At 40.4% G+C, this 24000-nt stretch overlaps 1 protein-coding gene across 1 annotated transcript; it reads left to right on the forward strand.

The window, feature by feature from the left end:
* The first annotated feature begins 10080 nt into the window (after positions 1 to 10080).
* LOC108666715 (sodium-dependent proline transporter-like) lies at positions 10081 to 22989 on the forward strand. The gene is made up of 5 exons (XM_047879876.1): positions 10081 to 10159; positions 10894 to 11006; positions 12986 to 13122; positions 17240 to 17468; positions 22816 to 22989. The coding sequence occupies exons 1-5, from the start codon at positions 10081 to 10083 to the stop codon at positions 22987 to 22989; spliced, it is 732 nt and encodes a 243-aa protein (XP_047735832.1).
* Positions 22990 to 24000: the final 1011 nt, after the last annotated feature.

The following is a 24000-nucleotide window of genomic DNA, read 5'->3' on the forward strand; positions in this document are numbered from 1 at the left end:
TTTTTAATCAACCGTACTACTCGTAACTCCTACAATACTGAACTGATTTGCTTGAATTTTGGAATTTAAGTAGTTATTATCGATACGCAGCTGCAGGAATCATTACAGATTTTTACATAGACTAGTTTTTAAATAATACGGAAAACCTAACTTCACGTTCACCTCGCAGGTTAACCTGTTTCCGTATTATTAAAAAATTAATTTATGTAAAAATCTGTAATAATTCCTACCGCAGCGTATCGATGATAACTACTTATATTCCAAAATTCAAGCAAATCCGTTCAGTATTGTAGGAGTTATGAGTAGTTCGGTTGATTAAAAAATACGTTTATAAGTTATTAGAAAACTAATCTATGTAAAAATTTGTAATAATTCGTACCGCAGCGTATCATTAATAACTACTCACATTCCAAAATGCAATCAAATCCGTTCAGTATTGTAAGAGTTATGAGTAGCTCGGTTGAGCGTGTAGTTAGGTTTTGCGTTTGAGTCCGCAGGCGAGTTCTTAGGCGGGTCCGGAGAAGTGTCGATTGGGTGCTGTTTATTGGCTTTATTAACTTGCGTTTCAATATGCTTAAAAATTGTCAACTCCTTGTCGACATAAACTTCCAAATCTTTTTCCATTGTTGACTTCGCAATCATCACTCGCTCGTTGCAACCATGTCTTCTCTTGGTTGCAACGAGATCATGCTGTTCATTGTTCTTACTAAGGTGAATTACTTTAAAAGTGGCAGCATTAGAACGCAGCTGCCCCGTATCACTATCAGACTCTACAAATATTTCGACTCCACATATACATATTTGTGATGATTAACGTATTCGGGGCGACTAGCTGGTGCATTGCAACCATAACACCGCAAGTTGTTTTGAGCCAGTTGAGTCACGACTCCGTGAGTGTGCCCACCAGCGTTGTCAGATGGTATATTTCTATATGAGATTTCACAAACCTGGTATTTTCAGAAGGTGTCTGGCATGAATATTATAGATCTGGTATTCTGGTATATTCGCCTAAATCTGTTATTTTTATGGCATTTTCTGACTTACTGCAAATTTACTGCATTAAGTTCCACCTCAGAAGTTTGAACTTTCTCCAGCGCAGGCGTGGATTATATAGATTACCTTCAGACCGGCGCGACTAGAGGTTTCCCGCCATTTTTGGAACCGCAAGTTTACCGCTTGATGAAATAACCCCAATCTAATTGTCAACATTTAACAAAAGTGCTTAGTGCAATATAAGCACGAGAGTGATGATCCTTGATTGATTTCTGATCAGTGATGATATGGCCTTAGGACGAGTGAGGTTGTCGAACCGATCTCTGTGACGCAAGCTCCACCATTTTTGTTTTGTGGTTTTGAAATCTGGAGTGCCACTTATTGAAGTGTCACTTGAATTCTGGGGTGCCATTCAATATTTCACTGATTTTGAACATCGTCATCCATTCATGGAACTGGCTGCCTACTGCATCACTTGTCTACTTTGACCTGTCTCCAATGCATACGTGGAGCGAGTGTTCTCACAAGTCACTTATGTGAAAAACAAGCAACGAAATCAAATTTCAACTAAGGTGCTGGAGTCCCTTATTCGGATCAAAAGCTATCTTCTCAGCCGCAACAAGTGATTACTACGGAAATGTTAGATAAATGAAATATGCAAGCATGTACGAAAATAAGCAAAAGGAAGATGACCTGTTTCCGTGGCTTGCTCATGTTGAGCGAAGGGGAAGAAGTGCCACACTGACACTGATAAAAAAAGGAAAAAGTGTCAATGTAATCAAACACAGGAAAAGAAAAGTGTCAAAATGTTCCAAACAGAGGGAAAAAATATAACGTGTTTAATTTGGCAAATTATCGTCAAGCCAGATAAATGCACAGTACATAAGATAAAATTGTTTGTTCTTTTTATAACCAACGTTTCTGACGAATAACTTCATTAAATTTTGAGGTAATAGTCTGTTTTTGACCAATAGAATTTCTGGTATTCTCGCCGAGAAAAAAACCTGGCAACACTGGTGCCCACTGCCCAGTAATCGCTTCGGCCTTTGTAGTGTGCGGAACTGTGTCGCTCTCTCTCGCTTGCTTGTCTCTTTGCCGCTGTAGTGCGCACAACTGTGGAGCTCTCGCTTGCTTCCACCATGCACACACCTTACTCTACAACTCCCAACGTCGCACTGGTGCGGTGGACAGTCGGTAGTGCCGGCGGACTCACGGACTGTCCTCGTGTACCTACTAATAGAATAGAAGTGTCGGCTTTGAAGAAATAGGCCCATGGCCTGTTGCCGATTCTTGAACTTTTCGTGACTTGATTCACAAGGGATCCGGCCTTTGGAACCCGATCTTACTTATTGCCTGATCCGTAATTTGCTAGGCATTTTAAGACTGAACATATGCTCCTGCATAGCTTCGTCTAGTCTGTTAGCACAAATGTTGCAGATGGTATCCCCGCAACGATCACAGGCCACTGTAGCGTCATTGACGTTAAGCGATCCTAGCTTGCAAAATTTACAAATTTCTCCTCGCTCATTTTGCAATTTGATCTTCGAATTCGGTTTAACAGGACTGGAGGCCTTCTCATTTAATTTTTTTTCCTCTCTGACCAGCCATCATGAAATGCAAGAGCTAGAAAAAGCACAAGCTAAAACTGAATCAAGTTGAGTAAAAATTGTAAAGTTTCCAAAGTGCTGTAAAAACTCGGTTACAGACTTGAGAGTAAGTGACTTACAGTCAGCGGCTGAAAAGGTGTTCAGGGTAGGGGAGGTAAGCCTGGCTATAAAACAAGGGCTCTATTGTTCTACGCTGGCGGGGCAGTGCTCGTTGCCCTCGCTTGACGACCCTCGCTGACTCTAGATCGCGTTATTTCAGATGGAAACACTTTTACTATAGGCTTCTTTTTTTCTATTCGCACTCTCTTTTACTGACTTCACTGAAAAATTCAGTCATTCACTGACACGGAACATAAAAAAATGCAAAAAGAGTTCCGAAAATGGCACAGTAAAAGTTAAAAGTTGAAAATCTGGGACCGCAAAACACGAGCGTCCGCTCTCGACCACGGTTGAAACTTGACTCAAAATCTATATATAGGCTCTCGATCAGCCGGCAAAACTGTAGTCGACACGACTACTCGCCGGGCCCATACTTTCAAAAAAAGTTAAGAGATCGTAAGTTCATCCGCCAATCATTGACGGCCTTTCAAGCAAAATCTACCAATCATAGACAAGAAAATAGAGCGCAAGTACTTACGTTCAATTAGCGAGTTTTGAAAGTATGGCCCAGATAGCTAATGTTGTGTGTGTCTGTTTGTGTTTCATACAACCATGTTGTCTTGCATTGTACCTTTAGTTTTTGACGGGAAGCATCTACCCGTGTTATCACTCGACCAGTCTGTTTTTCAATTAATTATTTTTCAGTAACTTTGCATTCAATTAAATTACTTTCTTTCTCATTTTGATTCAGAGTAATTTTTCCAAACTAATAACAGTTACATTCAGATCAGTTTTGTCATTTAGCATCTAGCACTAGCAGTCACAGGCATTCCATGTGTAAACAAGTCTGGAATTCTCAATCTTAATGAGTCTGTTCTCTTAAATTTGAACCTTATTTTTTATACATTTCGTTAGTTATTTTTATTGCATTTTTCATAATTCTTGTATGACTGTTAGTTCTCCTGTTCATATTGCTAATTAGCTAATGCAGATAATGGTTCTTTGTTTATTCCTGCATTATAGTTAAACAAGCTTATCTAAATTATTTTAGTAATGATCTTTGAACAAAATAATTATTTCTTGTTCGACGGTCACAGTATTTTATGCAATTTAGATTTTTAATCATAATAAATATTTTAGATTACATTCTGGTATTGGTTTAAGAATTTACTTGCTTGTAAATTCTTCCATTAGAACTAGGGTTATTGATGTTATTTATGTTCCTTTAATTTCTCTTGCAATATCACTCCTACCCTGTGCTCCCTATAACCTAAGGTTTTGACCCAGCATTTATAACCCTTATTACTCTCCGTGACTGTACTGCAATCTGAAGTCACTGCCCAATGCCACCTGTTTTCCCTAATTGTTCACTGTATTCATCACCCAATATACTCTTCCTTGGACTCTTTTATTTCAACCACATTAATAGCTTCCTCTGCTAAGTCTCTACAGTGGACAACGCGAATGTCCCACCCGCTAGTACGGTAACATTGCTAGTCGTGAGGTATTCGTTTAATCTGTTGTTTATACAGGGTGCGGCGCGGGAACTTACTTATTTGAATATGGGGATACTTGAAATCCTTAGTGTACACCAATCGTCCGAGGACCCTAGCTGAACTGAAGAACAACATTCGCGTTGCTATTGCTGACATTGGTCCAGACATGCTTAAGAAGGTGGAGCGAAACTTCCGATCTCGTCTGACAAAATGTATTGAACAGCATGGAGGTCACCTACAAGATGTAATATTCAAGAATTAAACTTGTAAGTAAACCCAACGAAACTTTAAATGTAGCTCTTTGTAAAAAAGAAAGAATTAAAACGCTATCTTTAATACTTTTTACTTTGTGATTTTTTTAAAAGAGTAAGTTCCCACGCCGCACCCTGTAGTACTTCATCTAAGAGTTTTCCGTGCATGTCTTGTAGTGAAATCAGTCTGTCGTTTTCGACTTGGTATTGGGAAGGTGTTGGGTTGCCGGAGGAAGATTATGATGGTGTATTTTAGTGAACCGAGGAAATAGTCTGCCTATATGGTTGGATTGGATATGTAAAACAGGTGATAGAGCATGTTTTTGGCAAGGTGTTTGCGTTGGAGGGTTGTGGAGCCAGAAGTACCCGGTGCCCTTGGTAATAATTCAGTGTGACATGGTGGGGATTGAGGTAACGGTTGCGTTATGTACGTTTTCTGTCTAATTTTCTAAGTGTTCCTATTTCTAATAGTGTAAAACCGGATTGTGCATGAACTGTGTGTTGTGATTGAATTTGTTTGAATAAATTGCTCTATGGAAGGATCTACGAAGAAGAATGGGCTTTACTAATATGTTTGCAGTAATAATGGCCATTATGAGAACGTGATTGGCGGGTATGATTGCTCCTGGTAGTAGGTGTATGTTATGGAATTCCTTAATATTGTATATGACTTTGTCTGGTGATTTTGTGTTGTTGTGGGTTATGAGGCTTGGAAAGTAGGGGCCGAGATGAGCACATCTGCGTTGAGCTATTGGAGAGTGTTATTGCCTGCCTATAGATGGGGTTGGAGTTGCAATTTACGAGTGTTGTGTGTCTAGCGTTTAAATCTGACGTGAGGTAAACGGGATGGGTTCTATTCAGTAGTGTGTGGTCATCGATATAACTGATGTAGTCCGCACGTGGTTGGGTGGTTGTTGTAGCTATTTTGAAGTCCTTTTTGAGTGTCAACTGCGATGGCGTGCATGCCTGTGTGAAACTTGTCGTGGAGTTTATAAACAATTCAACTGCTAATGTAATATGTATCACAATTTAACAAATTATTTTTAAATGGATCTAAGCAGCATATTTCGTTACGAGCTTAATAGTTCGCCAAAATCTTTGAACGGAAAAAAAGGAATAACAGCTTAAAATTACAACATCAATTGAACTACAGGGTCCGCCATATTTATGGCAACGCATGTTTTTTGTTATTTGTCAAAGAAACAAACAGGTGCATTGTTTTTTCATTGGATGAGCTAGTAGCCAAGAATTACCTAAACAATTCTCAGACATATTTATTCAATATGACCACCCTTATTTTTAATGACGGCCTCCAATCTACGCGGGAAAGCTTCACAGTAGACACGCAGCATTTCTTGAGGGATCAAGTCCCATTCTCGTGTCAATTTAGACTTCAAACTATCCAAAGAATCATGAGGTGTTCTGCAGACCCTACTCTCTAAAATAGCCCACACAGAAAAGTCGAGAGGATTCAAATCAGGGCTTCTTGAGGGCCATTCATTTTTGCTAATGAACGCTGGGATGTAACCCTGAATCCAGTTTTGGGTCAGTTTGAGCCATGTTTTGGGGCAGAGTCTTGTTGAAAACTCCATGGTGAGCCGTTAAAGTGTTTACGGGCCCAAGGTAACAACACAGCTTCCGAAATGTATCGCTGACTGTTCAATTTCACTCATGAGGGGACAAAAACGAGTGTGGACCTCCCAGTGGCGGTTACCGCGGCCTAAACCATCATGGACATTGGATTTGGACGTCGTGTTGCTGTTCTGGTTGCCACAGATCCATCCCGACTCCAAACTCTGTCATTTTGACGGTTGACGCTTTGTTCAATGTCAAATTTTTTCTCGTCACGTACTGAACACCAAGTTGGGCAGCGTGCCATCCTCAATGAGATCCAGAACGTGCTGGCATCTTTCGAGCCTCATTCGTTCATGACGGTCTGTTAGTTCATGCCTTGTTTGCATCTTGTAAGGCAGTGGTTCCCAAAGTGGGCGATATCGCCCCCCTAGGGCGATGGAAAGATTTTGGGGGCGGTAAGGAAGAAGAGGGCGTTTGGGGGGCGATGGGGGTAGGTAGTCCGAAGTCAAAGTCAGAAGTTCGAACGATTGTTTGACGATTTGTACACAACACGTGCAGCACATCATGACTCCCAGCGATGGTTTTTTCACCCATATCTGTTTTTTAACCTCTCCTGGGTTTACGTCTCGGACAAATTAACGGCCGGACTCGCGGCCGATCTCACGGCCAATTTCCAATTCAATGTTCAAGTAATATCTCTCAAACTAATGAACTTAACTCGATGAAACTTGGTGGTACACGTATTCATTAGGACCTAACGGTAATGTTAAGCTCTTGCTTTTTTTTATTTTGCCTTCATTTGTTTTTGCCATAGTTATATGGCTATACGGGCCGAAATTCACAGTACCGGGTAATCAAGTATTTTTTTCCAAACTATTGAGCAGATTCGAACGAAATTTTGAATTTACAGTCCTAACTACCGAACGTTAATGTTTAGCTCATGAAAATTTATTCGATTGTGCCTTTGTTCGCGAGTTTTTTTTCCATTTCACCTTCATTCTTGATTTAAACAGCAATACGTGCTTAAATTCGCAGTAATCAAGAAATTCCTTCCAAAACTACTGAATGGATTTGAACGAAACTTAGTATTTAAATACCTAACCTCAGCAACGTCGATGTTTAGCTCGCTACAATTTTTTCGTTTTGCCTTCGTTTGCGAGTTATACGGCTATACGTATACGGATATACGTGAACGGTTCTTGGTTAAACCAGCCGGTAGAAAAGCTGGTCGTTCCTCCTATATCTGTATAACTCGCGAACGAAAGCAAAATAGAAAAATTGTCGCGAGCTAAACATCACCGTTGAGAGGTTAGGTATTTATATACAAAGTTTCGTTGAAATCTGTTCAGTAGTTTAGAAGACATTTCTTGATCGCCGCGAATTTAAGCGACAAATTATCCGGCGATACGCGCCGAATATAAGGAAGTGTGAAATCAAGAATGACTGTGGAATAAAAAAAACTCGCAAACGAAGGTAAAATCGAAAATTTTTAAAGGCCAAAAAAAATCAACGCTTGGTAGTTAGGAATGCATATTCAAAATTACGTTCAAATCTGTTCAGTAGTTTGGAAGAAATTCTTTGATCACTGCGAATTTCGGCCTTCATCGCAATATAACTCACGAATGAAGATGAAATTTCAAAATTTTTACGAGCTAAAAAGCAACGTTAGGTTCTGATGAATATATGTTCCAAGTTTCCTTGAGCTGCGTTCATTGGTTTGGGAGATATTACTTGATAATTGAATTTGGAGATTGGTCGTGCGACTGGCCACGAGTCCGGCCGTGAATTTGCCCGAGACGTCCAAGGTTTCTAGTGCTGAAACAGCTAAAACAGCTTAAAAACATATTGGTTCACTAAATGGGGTTCTATTTGTGAAATACACATTAGTGTTTAACATTTATCTATTAAAATTGCAGCGTACTAAATTTCAAGAAAGAGGCGTATGTTTTAATATGTGTCTGTGGGGGGCGCCAGAAGTTCACTGGGGAGCCAAAGGGGGCGCCAGCCTGAAAAAGTTTGGGAACCACTGTTGTAAGGGGAGGTTTTGAGTTCATCTCTGAGGACTCTACGCATTGATGTCTGACTGACTCCTGCTTCTGCAGCCAATTTTGCAGCTGAGCGACGAGGGTTTTTCCTCAACTTCTCCCTCGTGTTTTTGACCAATTGTTTTGTTCGGAAACTTCGTTCCTTCCTTGACCAGGTCGATTGCATGTTTCACCAGTTTCCTTGAATTTTTTTACCACCTTCCACATAGTTTCACGACGAATTTTGCGCTTATTTGCAATGACTGAATTACTCTCGCTCTGTTCATGAAGGGTTAAAATTGCATTTCTATCTACTGCCATAAGTAATAGTAAATTTAGACACCTTAGACTTCTGCAATATAAAATAGATGAATTAATAGATGATATTGAGCTTTATTATAAAAGAAAAGTCTCCTAGCAAATTTATTTTTATATAGCAAACATGTGTTGCTATAAACACGGCGCGTACCAGTCATGGAAAACCTGGAAAGTCATGGAATTTGATTTTTCATTTTCCAGGCCTAGAAAGTCATTGTATTTCATTTCAGGTCATGGAAAGTCATGAAATAAAAGGCGTTTTGATTTACCTCAATAATGTTGATGTTGGTTACATGGGGGGGCGCAGCCGTGCACCACCAATTTTGTGCACCAATAAGCCCTGAATCGAACGCCTAGGATCTCAGAACATCCACGAATCAGCCGTGAACGGAACCTGTCATTCTGCTTTGAATATTTTGAGCTCTACACCCCCCCAGACACGAGGTCGAAGAGCCTAGAGTCGAATGGCCGTCCACCACTGAACGTTGCGTTAAAGCATCACTTCATACCCTGGCCACCGCTCGAACTGGAACTTGCGCGCAACAGCATGCAACCAATCAGCTTTGTCCTCCTCCGGCCTTGCATAAAACCTGCGGTGCACCACCAGACCGCGGATCGAATATGACTTTCGGGCATCGTTAAATTACGTAACTTTACGTTCACCGCATCTGAGGTTAGGTTTCAGATAGCATAGTTCTGTTCCAAAATTTATCGTCCTTCGACCAGTGGCCGTTCAACCAAGGGCTGGTTCTACGAACGGCCTAGATACGGACGGCTTGGTGGCAGATATCATATTCGCTGCACGGCGCCCTACGTCCGAGCGGTGCAGAATTTTTTCGCGGTACGGCGGATGATCCTAGGCCATTCGATCTCCGGCTGTTTCTCCTAAACGCTGATTGGTCAAATTCAATTGATTCGTTCTGTCTGGTGGCTTTCGGCTGCCTATGTGATTGTCCAGAAGTGTTGAAGGCAACGTTCCGGAAGGCAGGATTCATTATGGTCCATTACATCCAGGGCAATTGTGGTCTTCGACAGGCGACCCTTACATGGCCAGGACCACGTTAAAAAAACAGCTTACAGACAAGAAGGCAAGTGCACTGCAAGTTCTCACTTTCAAGACAAGAGCGCGCGACTTCATGCAGGCTGTAGTCCAAAAGCTATTGGACAAGAGCCCTATCACGTATGGGCTTGGTAGGAACCTGAGATGGCTGGTGCTAAAAGTTTTCATCAAGAAGGGCTGTAAGGAAGCCGACAAGACACAGTTGAAGAACTGTCTCACTTTGCTTGTTGATGCTAAGAGATTCCCTAACACAGATGTGGATGGTATTGTGCGATGAGATGTGCAACATTAGAGATGAATCACAACATTGCAGTGAATTGAACGCACAGTTTCAAGCATTTTCAACTTCTGATCGACTGGGCACTTTTTGGCATGCCATTCTGTCAAAGAGCACCTACAAGAAGCTCTGGAATGTAGTGCAGATGCTCATGCTCCTGTCTCATGGTCAAGCCACGGTTGAAAGAGGGTTTTCGTTCAACAGGAAAATCATGACACACAACATGAAAGAGCGAACAGTGGTTGCCCTGCGTGCTGTGGTTGATCATGTTGCACATGTTTGTGGCCTGGACAAGATGACCATCACCCAGAAGATGCTGCTTGCAGCTGGCAGTGCCAAAACAGCCTACAATTCTTATTTGGCAGAAGAGAGAGAGCAGAATGCGAAGGCCCAGAAAACCCATGCAGAAGAGGAATGCTTTGATGCATGAGCTAGATGACCTAAAGAAGAAGAAAAGGCGTACGGAGGAGGGCATCAAGGCGCTTGACAAGCAGCAGATGAATATGCAGAAGCAATGGAGAGAAAGGGGGATTTGAAAATTATCGCAAAGTTCAACGCCATGAGGCGATCTTTGAAAACAAAGCTAGACACTCTTGAACTTAACATTAAAGAAAAAGTTGATGAAATAGCTGCCAGTTGAATGTTAGGATAGTGGTGTTGAAGAGTGTTCTAAACTGTATTGACATTATCATGTACAATCTTGTGTGCTCTACTCAATATTTGTTGTAATTAGACGCTTGAATTCGTACTAATATCAGTGTGGGCTCGATTTTCAGATTTGTGTCATTTTTGTTACTCTGTGTCTGCCTGCTCTATGCATTTACACGTTTGTTATTTATCAACTGTAGGAGATGATAGAATATGCACGGTTAGTCTCAGTCATGCTAAACCTGTCGTATATGAGTCTTGAAAAATTATATTGATGGTCATGGAGAGTAATGGAAAAGTCATGGAATTTTTTTTCTAAATACCAGTACGCACCCTGCTGATAAATATGGCGGACTCTGTAGTCAATTTAGACAATTGATAGATCAATTTTTAATTTAAATTAACTTCTGTGAACGGGAGCTTAGTAAAAGCCTCTGAATATCGTCAAATGAATATAATACTAATTATTTATAAATACATAAATGATTTTGATTTTTAACTTTTTTCTCATTTTATATTTTTAACTGGATTTTGATCCCTACCAGGCCTTGGATATACGCACTTCATCTCTGCGGGCCCTTCGGCCTCCTCCTATATGATCATCCTGGGCTACTCCCTGCACTACCTCTTCACCAGCCTCACGCACATCGGCCATACCGTGCGTAGCTAATACTTAATACTGGCTCTTGTTGCCGTTATTATGTATACGATGAAACATTTCAGAAGCACATCTATTATAACAAGTGATGAACGACAATAACTATCAGCCGTCGTCACAATCCCTAGAATAATTGTGTATCAAAGACTTCTGTTAGCAGGAGGCGCTACCTTAATTTTGAATTTTATAATTTTATTGCTTATTATTTGTAAAAAAGTTTTATAGTCCGTTTGATACTGAAATGAAGATCTTGAATATAATGAAGTTAAAGAAGTCATTAAAAACTTGGTCAGGATAACAAAGAGGAACCGCGTTCATGGGTGCTGCTTCTCATCTTGTAAGTTATTACTCAGATTAATCCGTAATGACACTATATAACTACATGCATTTAATTGCTATTGGAATTAAAGCAAAGAAAACAAGTGCAGTGCGATGTAGCTACTTGAATGAGATTCGGGGAAGCAGGTTTGTTTCCACCCAGGGGAAGTACCATAAAAAAATTACAAGTTTGCGTGGCGGCCGATTTCACGCACGTGCTCGCTTGAGAGCATTTTTTGGCGAAAGAATTTCCAGTCAGCCACGAGTCAGTGATATTAGACAAAAAATATGCTCGGTTCATTTTACTAATTTTGTCATCCTTCAATAACGGAATTAGCGTTCCATCCGAAAGAATGTTGAAAACGAAAACTTGAACTGTTGCTCTTTTGGAGGAGGGTTAGGTTTCTTAACGGTGGTTGGAATGCAATAAGATTTTTGCCGTCCCTCTTCCTTAATTGATTGATGCAATGGTATCTCGAGTAGGGTGGAGTGGAGAATCTAAAGTTTCAGTTATTTATTGAAGAAAGTCGGGCTGAAGAAAGAATCCGCCGATCAACACCTGTATCAGTGATGGCCGTTAGTATTGACATGACATGAACACCATGGAGTAACAATATCATAAATACAGAAAATACAAATGATTCAATTATGACATTATAAAAATATTGAAATGTTTATGGCATGAAAATAATTGAATTTTAGTGAAGAACTTGGCGTCTTACCCCCTTAGATGTTCACCCCACGCGTCGTTCATAAAAATGACTAGCTTATGCGCGATTGGCAAATGGTTCTACACTAGCGTTCTGCTTAACAAAATTCACAATATTTGCTGGTGCGATTTAACATAAAATAATTTCGACATTTACTAAGCTTCATCATTCAATACTTACACGAGTGTTACTCGTGCTCAAAATTTTATGATTAACTGACTATATTTTTATAATGGTTTGATAATGAAATTGATAAAATCCGAAATATGCAATCGAGATGAAGATAATTAAGTAAGATATTGTTACAGAGGTCGATAATCACGAGTTTGAAGGTTTAATAAAATTAACTATGACATTCAAGAAAAATACTAGTGCGAGATGTAAATTCGAGTCACTACACTATCTTCTATGAAGTTGTACATATGTCACTCAACAAGTTGTACATATTTCACTATATGATCGGTGTATGACATGGTTCAAAAAGTGATTTTAGTCCGCCAAACGCGCTATTATACACGAGAAAAGGACAAAATTGATGGAATTACAGTTATTACTCATAACTATCAATCGTGTTGTGCTGCTTATTTCAGCTTCTAAATTGAGCCACTCTTCCATGATTTCCAACAGTGCATATTCATTCAAACGTTGCCTATTAAGTTTACAAATTCACACTGGGTCTTTGACCCTTGTGATAACACTTAGAAATCTAATGCATGCGCGTGATTTAATGTGATGAGAAAGCTCAAGGCACCCGTGATTATGAACAAAATTAAATTTATATCTAATTTATATCTATTATTCAATAACGAATTTTAACACATCAGCCTTAAATTCACTCATAAATGTTATGATCTCAACATAAATGATAATTGTGATGAAAGTTTTTCGCAAATATTGGATATATAAGTTGATCAAACAAATAGTTACTTATAACCCATTTTCCCCATTCAGTTGCCGTGGTCGACGTGTGACCCCGCATGGGCGACGGAACAGTGCCACGTGATGGGAGTGGCAAACTCATCCTGCCTTGGCAACAACACTGGGGCGTGCACCTCTTCCGACCAATCGTCTGCTATGCAGTACTGGAAGTAAGATTCAAAGCGAATTTAAAGGTATTTATGCTATACACGGGGCAAGTTGTAACGGCTACTAACAACGTCTACAACTAACCACCAGCAGTTCTAGAGCAAGTAATCATATACACGAGACAAGTATTGGCAATGAGTATTTTTTCATCTCTGATCATTTTTTCATCTGCGCTCTATAGAAGCCAGAAAAATACTAATTAGAGGACAATTTGTCTGTCATTTGTTTTACGGCTCTTCTAGGGTTGGCCATATTTCGACGTTGATATAACGTTTAATTTAGGTTCAGCATTTCAACCTGAAATCAACGATGATTTAACGTTTAAAAATAAATCAACATTCAATGTACCAATATCGCCGTTATTTCAACTTTGAAATAAGGTTGTGGTACGTCCTTTCTAGTTTTGGTCAGATTTCGACGATGATTAGAAGTTTAATTTTGGTTGTTCAGCATTTCAACCTGAAATCAACAGTGATTAAACGTTCAAAAATAAATAAATATTAAACGTAACAATATTGACGTTATTTCAACGTTGAAATATGGTTGTTTTACAACCATTCTAGTTTTGGTCAGATTTCGACGATGATTGGACGTTTAATTTAGGTTGTTCAGCATTTCAACCTGAAATTAATATTGATTCAACGTTTAAAAATGAATAAATATTCAACGTACAAATATCGACGTTATTTCAACGTTGAGATAAGGTTGTTTTACGTCCCATCTAGTGTTGGTCAGATTTCGGATGTTGATATGACGTTTTATTTTGGTTGTTGAACATTTCAACCTGAAATCAACCAATAATCAACGTTGTTTCAACAGTCAGATGCCTGCTGGGAAGTTACACACTCGTAGCCATGACTTTTTGTTGAATGTGGAATTCTCTCAATATGAAAATGTTAAATCAGTTGCATAAAATCTTCTAAAATCAAAAGAATTTCCAAAACAGTAATATCTATCTATTAGTATTTAGAAACAAATCTGAAACTTAAAGTACCACAGTCTTTGATTTACAGTGGGTGCAAAAAGTATCCGACGCGGAGGAGAAACTTTATTTAATTAAAGCTTATTCAACAAAATAACACAAACAAACACTATTTTAATGTAAACTTAAATGGAAAATACAAATATAATATCAAAACAATAATATTATTAAATGTTTACTTGATAATTGCAATTTTGTTAAAGTCAGGCTTCAAAAAAGTGTCCAACACATCGTGAAACAAGAATTTGATTCTCCAATAATTTCTTATCCATTATATTCGGGGAATATTCTAGACTCAGAACACGTTGGAATATTCTTGAATGCAATAGAATGTCATAGACATCTTTCTAACTGCCGTCATTTATTACCTGGCATCGTCATTAGAAGGTGGCCAAAATGTTACGCTCGTCAACAATGCCTAAAACGGCAGAATCGTCTGAAACCTCGAGAAAATCGATCATTCAGCTACATATAGATGGTTTGGGATATAGAAAAATTTCATCTGTGTTAAATATCCCTATTTCGACAGTTTGTGATACTGTTCGGAGGTGAAAACCATCCCATCTTTCGACTAGTCTGCCTCGTTCAGGGCGTCCTACCGACATTTCTGACCGTACAGCTAATAGTTCGAAAAGTACCGAATAATCCTCGACTGACTCGCTCTGAACTGAGAAGAGACTTGCAATCAAGTGGGACAAATGTTTGCGAGAATATTATTAAGACAGTTCTCTTAGAGATAAGATAAGATTGTTCAAAAAAGGTGACAAAAGCTGCCCGGGCAACTATCGCCCTGTCAGTTTGACAAGTGTGGTTTACAAGGTAATGGAATCTGTTGTGAGGGATCGATTGATAGATCATTTGACTGCTAATAATCTCCTATCAGACTGTCAACATGGCTTTATTGCCGGGAGATCCTGCACCACTAACCTCTTGTCGACTCTGAACGAATGGACCCGCCTGCTGGACAAAAGATTATGAAGCTTCCAAGCCTCCATTATTGACGTCTGCGTGGGGACCTCATTGAAGTATACAAATATACTCATGGCTTATACAAGGTCCAAGAAGGATTACTAAAATCTGAAACAAGAACCAACACCAGGGGCCACGGCTATAAACTAAAAAAACAGCGTTGGGACACATCCATGCGACAACATTTCTTCTCGCTTCCAGTCACCGACATGTGGAATAGACTCCCTGATAGCATCGTTGAAGCTCCGAGTATTAACATCTTCAAAAACAGACTAGACGAAGCTATGCAGGACCATATGTTCAGTCTTAAAATGCCTAGCAAATTACGGATCAGGCAATAAGTCCAGCAGCTATTTCAATCAATCGTCAGCTATAGAAAGATCGGGTTCCAAAGGCCGGATCCCTTGTGAATCAAGTCACGAAAAGTTCAAGAATCGGCAACAGGCCATGGGCCTATTTCTTCAACGCCGACACTTCTATTCTATTCTACTCTCGGGCACCAAGAAAAACCCCTCTCTTGTAGGAAATTCACGCAAAAAAAACGCCGGAAGTTTGCTAGAGGACACGTGAGTAAACCTTCAAGCTTTTGGGATAAAATATTATGGGCAGATGAGACTAAAATTTAGTTATTTGGTCAAAACTGTGTCAGCCGTGTTTGGAGACAGAATAACTCAGCGTTTCACCCGAAGAATACCGTCCCAACAGTGAATAGAGGTGGTAGTAATGCTTCTGGGTTGTTTCTTTTCTGCAGGTCCTGGGGAATTGGAAATCTTAAAAGGAAGGATGAACTCCGAAATGTATCGGGGGATTCTTGAGACATGTCTCGAGAAGTCTGCCGAAAAATTGAACCTTAATCGAAGTTTGATATTCCAACAAGACAGTGACCCTAAGCACACGGCTAGGACAACTCTTGTATTGTTTCTGGAGAGGGATAATGAGCTATTCAGCTATTGGAATGGCCAAGACAATCACCTGACCTCAATGCGATTGAAAATCTGTAACGGGAATTGAACTTGAGTACAGGAGAGATCCGAGAAATCTAATCCAATTGAGAGAAATATGCAAGGAAGAGTAGGCTAAAATTCCTATTAGCATTTGTGTTAATCTTGTGAAAGTAAATGTGTTTACTATGTGTTGGATACCTTTTGAACCTTAACTTTTACAAAATTGCAACTATCAAGTCAACGTTTTATGATATTATTTTGATATGATATTTGTATTTCCCACGTCAAATTACATTAGAATAGTGTTTGTTTATGTTATATTGTTGAATAAGCTTTAACTGAATAAAGTTTTTCCGTTGTCTCAGATACTTTTTCTACCCACTCTATGTTGTATCAACTAATAATCAAAGAATGACGAAAATAATAGAATACTCCTCAGATTTTGTAACTTATTAAACTTTACGCAAAGTTAGATATAAGCAAACCGTTACTCTGCAATATGAACCTTAGCCGTGTTCATTCTCAGCCAATCAGCTGACGTGACCAGCTCCTCGCTACTTGTTCCTGTTGCATCGTTGTTGCACTTGCCTCTACACGAGGCAAGTGGACAGTTGATTAGTTGCGGTTACTGCTCGCAAGATATGTAGCGGCAACAACTTGCCCCTCGTACATTCACCGCAAGTTTTTATTGTCAATCATGACAATGCATCGGCTTATTCCAGTTTTTTGAAGAAATTTAGTTTTTGAAAGTAGATCAGCAGCAACAAGACTACACATAATTTTTTCGTATCGAAATGATTATTCATTCCTAGTGAGTAGTTCTGACTAATGGTCTAGGCTAGGCCGCAAGCCTGAGGCATGCGAGTCTTTGTTTATTGGTCTTGAGTCACGCAGGGTGCTTCTTTGGGATACGCACTGAGTTTTGCCAAAATTGCCCTATAATGACTCTATAATCTAAAATGGCTTATACATTTCTGGTATGACACGCTCGTGTCATTGACGTGGACCTTTCATATCTCTGATTAGGCACTAGAACTTCGATATTACTTTCTTATAACTCTTACACGACTTTATCATATCTCTAATACGGCTGTATCACTTCTTTGATATTACTAACATCTCTGAAACAGCTCACCTATGCGTTCGGGCATTATTCCCTCACATCTGTGATACTGCTTTCTCATATCTTTGAATGAACTCGCTCATCTCTCTGCTCTGAAACAGACACGAGGTGTTGCAATTGGACTCGGAAGGCCTCGTGAACTTTGGGGAGATGGGAGGCCTGATCCCCTCTCTGGTGTTGTGCCTCTTCGCGGGGTGGGTGATTACGTGCCTCTGCCTCATTAAGGGCATCAAGACTTCGGGCAAAGTCGTCTACTTCACGGCAACCTTTCCTTTCGTCGTGTTGCTTGTCCTCATGACCGCTGGAGTCTCGCTAAGCGGAGCATCGAAAGTCAGTGAATTTTATCCTAGATATATTGTTTTTTTAATCTGTACATATTTAGAACTTCATGACAAATTCAACTCATGCGTATAGGTTTTAGCTTGACCTTGGTTTACAATTCAACTCCATAAATTTCAGAAACGAGCGCATCCAAAATAATCGTTCAAGATGAAGCAAACATAACTCTAAAGGATATATTCTTGAATTTCATTTAGTTTTTCTCACCCCGTAGCTGGGTGCCACGGTCATAACTTTTTATATCTTGATCTGACACAACAAAAACATTTTGGTCGTTCATCCAAGAATGCCCATAGTAAATCCGCGGCTAGAATGCCCAAAGTATCCGATTATTATTAATATCGGGTTTTGTGAACATCTTTCTTTGCCACATCCCCAAAGACGATCATCATGTTAATCAACAGGAAAGTAGTCATGAGACAAGGTTGATCACGGGAAGTCAAATGGGGCTGAACCAATGGGGTTTCTGATGCCGGCTCTCTACCGATGAAGGTTATGATGAGTGGGAACCTTCTACTTCTTAGTAGAACCAAAGATGGGAAGTAATTTTGGCACTGAAATCATCCTCACTAGAAGTGTTTGATGCATTCTTTACCAGCATATTGCTAACATTACATTACCAGTTTGCATGTTAGAGGCCAGTATTGCTCTGTACCGTCAGCACTTTCATATTCTTCCCGTGCGAAAGCATGCTACTAAGTAAATTAGCATTTTAACTTGAGTGCTTGGAGCCATAGGCGCCGTAAAGGTGCTTGTACACGGGACAGTACTGGCAGCCGTAGTAGATCAGAAAAATGCCAAATGTCTGCCTCTTGGTGTTTATCCCGCAAGTAAGCTTAGACACGAGGCAAGTTTAAGGTGCCGCCGTGCCGGTATCTAGTCGTTACCGGCACGGTGGCACCTTAAACTTGCCTCGTGTCTAAGCTTACTAGCGGGATAAACACCAAGAGGCAGAGATTTGGCACTTTTCTGATCTACTTGCCGCCAGTACTGTCCCCGTGTACAAGCACCTTAATTAAGCCAGCAGCCACTGCTTCAGCCAGTATAGTCTTCACGGCATCTACAACCCAGCATGCGTCTTCCTCCACACTTGCCCCGAATCTCTACCCAAACAAACCTTTACGGACCTAACCTCAATGGCCACAGTAAGGTGGAGAATCGGGGTAAGGCCCCTATCACACGGGGCGTGAAATCCCGCCGGCGTGAAAAAAAACCGCCGCGGGATTTCCCGCCGAACCTCAGCGGACATACGAAATGTGCACTGCTATTCACACACGACAGCTTTTCACGCGGCGTGAAATTTCACGCCTGACGATCGCGTGTGTCAAGCTAAAAGTGCGGCGGAATTTCCCGCGACAGTTTAGCTTGCAATGGGATTCAATGTAATCTTTCACACGGGGCGGTTTTTCACGCCGCTACCTAGTGTGGTACAGACAGTGGGTCGGCGAGGGTGTGTGTGAGAGTTAAAGCCAGTTTTTCAATAGCAGGCACGGCAGCACGGCGTCTCTCATCTGCATGCTGTTGTGGGTTAATTTGCCTTGCACACAAGACAATAATTCATCAAAACTTTCGGCAGACATTCGAAAATAATTGGAGAATTTTACTTCATCTTCTCTTAATTTTCAGAATAGAGTGGCAAATTCACCTTCTTGTGGCCTTAATTTTACTATATTGTGAACCCAGCACCTCCTTTTATTTCTTTGCTGCCTTTTATGCAGCAAATATTTAAGGATAGCTTTCTTTTCTTTGCTATTCATAGATATAGTTCACAAAAACTGAGGACCACTTTTACGGAGAACAGCGCTGCAAGACTGATCGATTCCAGCGTGAAAAACCGCCTCGTGTGAAAGATAGCGCGGGAAATCCCGCGGCGGTTTTTTTCACGCCGACGGGATTTCACGCCCTGTGTGAAAGAGGCTTAAGTGGTGACTGGAACGACTGGAGCCGGTAATTAGCTGCAGCAAAGTCGGGAGGTCGGGTAAGTGTGGAGGAAGGCGCATGCTAAGGTGTAGTTGCCATGAAGACTATAATGACTGGAGCATTGGCTGCAGGCACACACCCAGTTAATATTTAGGACAGGGAATAGAAACGGCAGCCGCCGACTATAGAATCGGCGTGGGGACGCGACAGAGCCGCGATAGAGCAGGAATGTCCGCATTAGGGACGATATCACTAGCCGCAGAGCAGCGCTAATTAGCCTCTCAACACACAGCTCTTGGCAAGCTCTTCCGGTTAAAACCAGCTCTTCGCCCGCTCTTGAGCGGCTCTGGCAGCTCGCGCAGCAGTCGAGTTTGACAATTTATCGACTACGCGACAACGATTTAAAATTATTTTTTCATTCTCTCGCCGAGATCAATGGCAAGTTAGATAGTCTTCGCTGTCGGACATTCACATCGTATTTACACTTGCGATAGCAATTACAAACAAACGAATTCAATAATTAAGGATGTGGAGAAGCTTCAAATAATTTACCGCTAAGTGCTCTCACCGGATAAACGTCTACGGCAGCTACGACATGCGAAGGCAGGTTTCTTGCGTCCGAAGTTCGCGTCATATCACGCTTGACCACCAAGACACTTTATTGTACAGAGCTTCATCAACTACGTAACTACAAAACGAAAAGCTTTCTATCGTCGATTAAATCGAGGTATAGCAACATTTGTGGTTGAACTGTTTAGAGATGATTCATTTATATTTATTTTAGTTTAGAGAAATGAACGCAGTTGCTATTCAATTAAAAATATATTCGTATTGGATTGGGTGAAAATGTTCGTGATCAATATCGTTAATAAATGGAGGCAGACAACCAGTGCTTCTTTTATAACTTCTCCTGATTTTCGGCCAATCGAAATGCTGTTACTTCCATCTATCTGTAATTAATTTACAAGTTAGTTCTTTAGTTAATAAGCAGTAAATAATAGTGCTCAATTTATAACGTAATTAATTTCTCATCAGTTTCATTGACTACTTCAGCCTCATTGAAAAATTGAGGCAAATTTGTCATGATTACAGAAAAGACGACTATGATAAACTCATTGAATGCAGTGAATATTTCGAACTTTGTCAAGAGACTGCATCAAGGCAGTCAGCTGCGATAGTTGCCTATGGCGTTTCTTAGCTATGAATTCGTCTAATAACTCCCCTCATAAATAAGATACAAGTCTGAAATTTTGAATGCTATTCTAGACAATTATTTTCAATTTGCAGATATTAAGATAAATCTTGTAAACTTTTTATTTCAACTGTTATCAGGAAGGATACAATGTTGCTTCTCGATGTTTGTAAAGCGCGACTTTTCTACCATTTTCTCGACGTCCGCAGGTTTTGTATTTGGTCTTCATTGATTGGTTTACCATGCATTTCTGAATCAGAATTCATTGTAGTAGATATAAATCGATTCACTTTAAAATTTACGATAAACTTCCGTAGATTACCACACGATTTGTCGATTTCTGCTTCGAGTATCCTGCAGTGAAGGAGCCAAGGCATGCACAAGGTTTATGAGGGAACCGCAAAGCTCATAAATTAATCGCCTACCGCTGTCGAGTAGTTTCAGCCCCTCCTCCTCCTCACTCCTCAAACTTGAAAAATGCTAACAACTGAAATCTTAGGGTACGTACACAGTGAAATCAGGTTGCCAGCGTGCTGGTTACCTGCTGAGGCTGGCGCCTGAAACAAGCGCGAGAGGTTCACAGAGGAAGCAGGTTGCCAGCGTGCTGGTTACCTGCTGAGGCTGGCGCCTGAAACAAGCGCGAGAGGGTGTTCACAGAGGCAGCAGGAAACCAGTTGGAAGAAACCAGGTCTTTTTCATTAGTGAGGAAGAAACCATTCGCAAGATGAAGAAACCAGGTCTTTTTTTGATATGCAGTTAAAGTAAAATTAAACCAATTCCCTTACCTTCAAGTTCATCTTCTTGGCAATGTCAGCCCAAAGTTTCTCAACTACAATTCGGTTAGAGTGCTCTTTACTCCATTTGTCCCAAATGGGTGTTCGAGCATACACCTCTGTGATTAATTGATCACTGCCGATGCTCATCATGTGTTATTACCTCTCAAAAATCCCTCCAATTGAGTGCAAACGAAGAAAATGGTGGGTTTAAAGGTACAACTGATTCAAAAATGACCATATGCCAAGCAGGTTGAGCAGATAAGAATGCGCAGGACATTCCGGTAAATAGGTATACGCAGGTTGTCGGCAGAAGCCTATTCGTACAGGTTTTCACTGTGAACACTTACATTATAATCCTATGTTCATTCTTGTGGCAGGTTGCCCGCGCGGGCAAACCTGCTTTCACTGTGTACGTACCATTAGGGTACGTACACAGTGAAAGCAGGTTTCCAGCGTGCTGGTTACCTGCTGAGGCTGGCGCCTGAAACAAGCGCGAGAGGGTGTTAACAGTGGAAGCAGGAAACCAGCACGCTGGCAACCTGCTTTCACTGTCTGCGTATTAATTAATTAGTGATTATTAATTGCTTAATGCGTACTAATTGTAATAATAATAATAGTATCACTAATAGTGATAATTCTAAACTATTAATAATTAGTGCGTATTAATTAATTAATTAGACAGTGATTAATTGATCACTGTCGATGCTCATCATGTGTTATTACCTCTCAAAAATCCCTCCAATTGATTTTCACTGTGAACACTTACATTATTATCCTATGTTCATTCTTGTGGCAGGTTGGAGCAGGTTGCCCGCGCGGGCAAACCTGCTTCCACTGTGTGCGTACCCTTACACGAGTCCACGCTGGTCGTGGAAATCCAACTACCGAAATTTCGCTCAAAAATAAAGTCATATCCGGTTTGATAAGTGCTACGCATATCTTAAATACATTGTACATACTGTAACGTACATCTGGCCGTCCAACTTCAGCAGCGTCAATGATGAGTTGACAAAATTAAATCATGTATCATGATCATACGATTTTCTGATTCCTTGATGCAGTAACGGGTCATTCGACTGCCAGCAGACCATCTGTTTCTAAATCACATTGAACTTCAAAGCTTGTATTTTCGTGTTATTTCTGTTTCGCATTTCTTTTTCAGTTATTGTCTGATTTATAGAAGTTTACTATATGGAGCCTTTACTTCTAGCACACTTACAGTTCAAAATTTTATTGGAAGTAGATATATACAAAATTCTACCTGAACAGATCCAAATTTGTTTGCACTCGGCACCTGAGCTCACAAATTTTTGACGCAAATTTCACAAATCTCTGAACTTCGTCCAAAATTTAGCTTTCAGAACGACCACACATTCTGCAAGTTGTGAATTTTGGTTGTCATTTGTATTTTTGCTTATTTTTCTCCGAACTTAACGTAGTGTCTTTGCAGGGACTGATGTTCCTGTTCGTGCCCAAGTGGGAGAAGCTGCTGGATGTTAACGTTTGGAGGAAGGCGCTGGAGCAAGTGATCTATTCGCTCTCTGTAGGTGGAGGCGGATTAATCGTTTTCGGCTCCTACAACGATTTTAACGCCAAAGTGAGATTTTACCCATTTGGAATGTAAGAACAAACTGTATTTAATTTCTTAGTTCATTCAACTTTTACTACTTCCTGCACTTTTTGCGCCATAGATCTTCGTAAATTTTACAAATGCGCAATAACGCTTTACAAAGCATGGCCTTATGATGAGTTTGAGCCTTATTAGTCCAAGGTCACGCTAATGCACCGCCTTTGTCGTCCTTCTCCAAGTTATCGATAGGCATGTTGATGCCTGAAATAGTATCGAGGTGTTCAAGTTATTAAACTCTTGAATTTCGTGTGATCACGCGAAATCATTTACGAGTACCATTGAGTTTGGAAAAAGTCGGTGTAATCAAATCTTTATTTTTTAAACTACTATCAGAGAGAAAAAAAAATGAGGATTTACAGTAGGTAATTGGTTGATATTTGACACCTCTTTCTATATATTAAAAAGAAATTTTTTTCTAAGAACTTTCACATTTTTAGGTGCACGTTGACGTCTTGATTTTATCGGTGTTGGACCTGATTGCGTCGTTGATGAGCTCCGTGACCATCTTCTCTGTGCTGGGCGCCATGGCCTATGAACTGGGCATCGCTGACGTCAGCAAAGTCGTGGCGTCCGGTGTGTTTTTGCATTGTTAATATTGATGACGTCATTAATTCCATTTTATCAACATGTGTCCAGATGACAATCGATTTAATCCATCACTGTATAATTCACTCTTGTGACCATTAATGCATTGCATCACCATTTTACCCTAAGGTCCGGGCTTGGCATTCGTCGCGTACCCTGAGGCGATCGCCCGTACCTTGCCAGTACCCCACCTCTGGAGCTTCCTGTTCTTCTTCATGGTCTTCACTCTCGGCCTTGACACCTTGGTAGGTGCTTTCTTAGGTACGGATATTTCTTGGTGCTTAGGGGGAGCTTCTGGGTCAAAGTTTAATTCGGTTATTTACAGACGGATCACTTTGAAACTTGGTACACATATGTAAAACGGACAAATAGACGGCTTCTATTCATGTCAATTTTTCGAAAAAATTAGAGAAAACGCGA

This window comes from Hyalella azteca, unplaced genomic scaffold (genome assembly GCF_000764305.2).
Source record: "Hyalella azteca isolate HAZT.00-mixed unplaced genomic scaffold, Hazt_2.0.2 contig422, whole genome shotgun sequence".
Classification (NCBI taxonomy): domain Eukaryota; kingdom Metazoa; phylum Arthropoda; class Malacostraca; order Amphipoda; family Hyalellidae; genus Hyalella; species Hyalella azteca.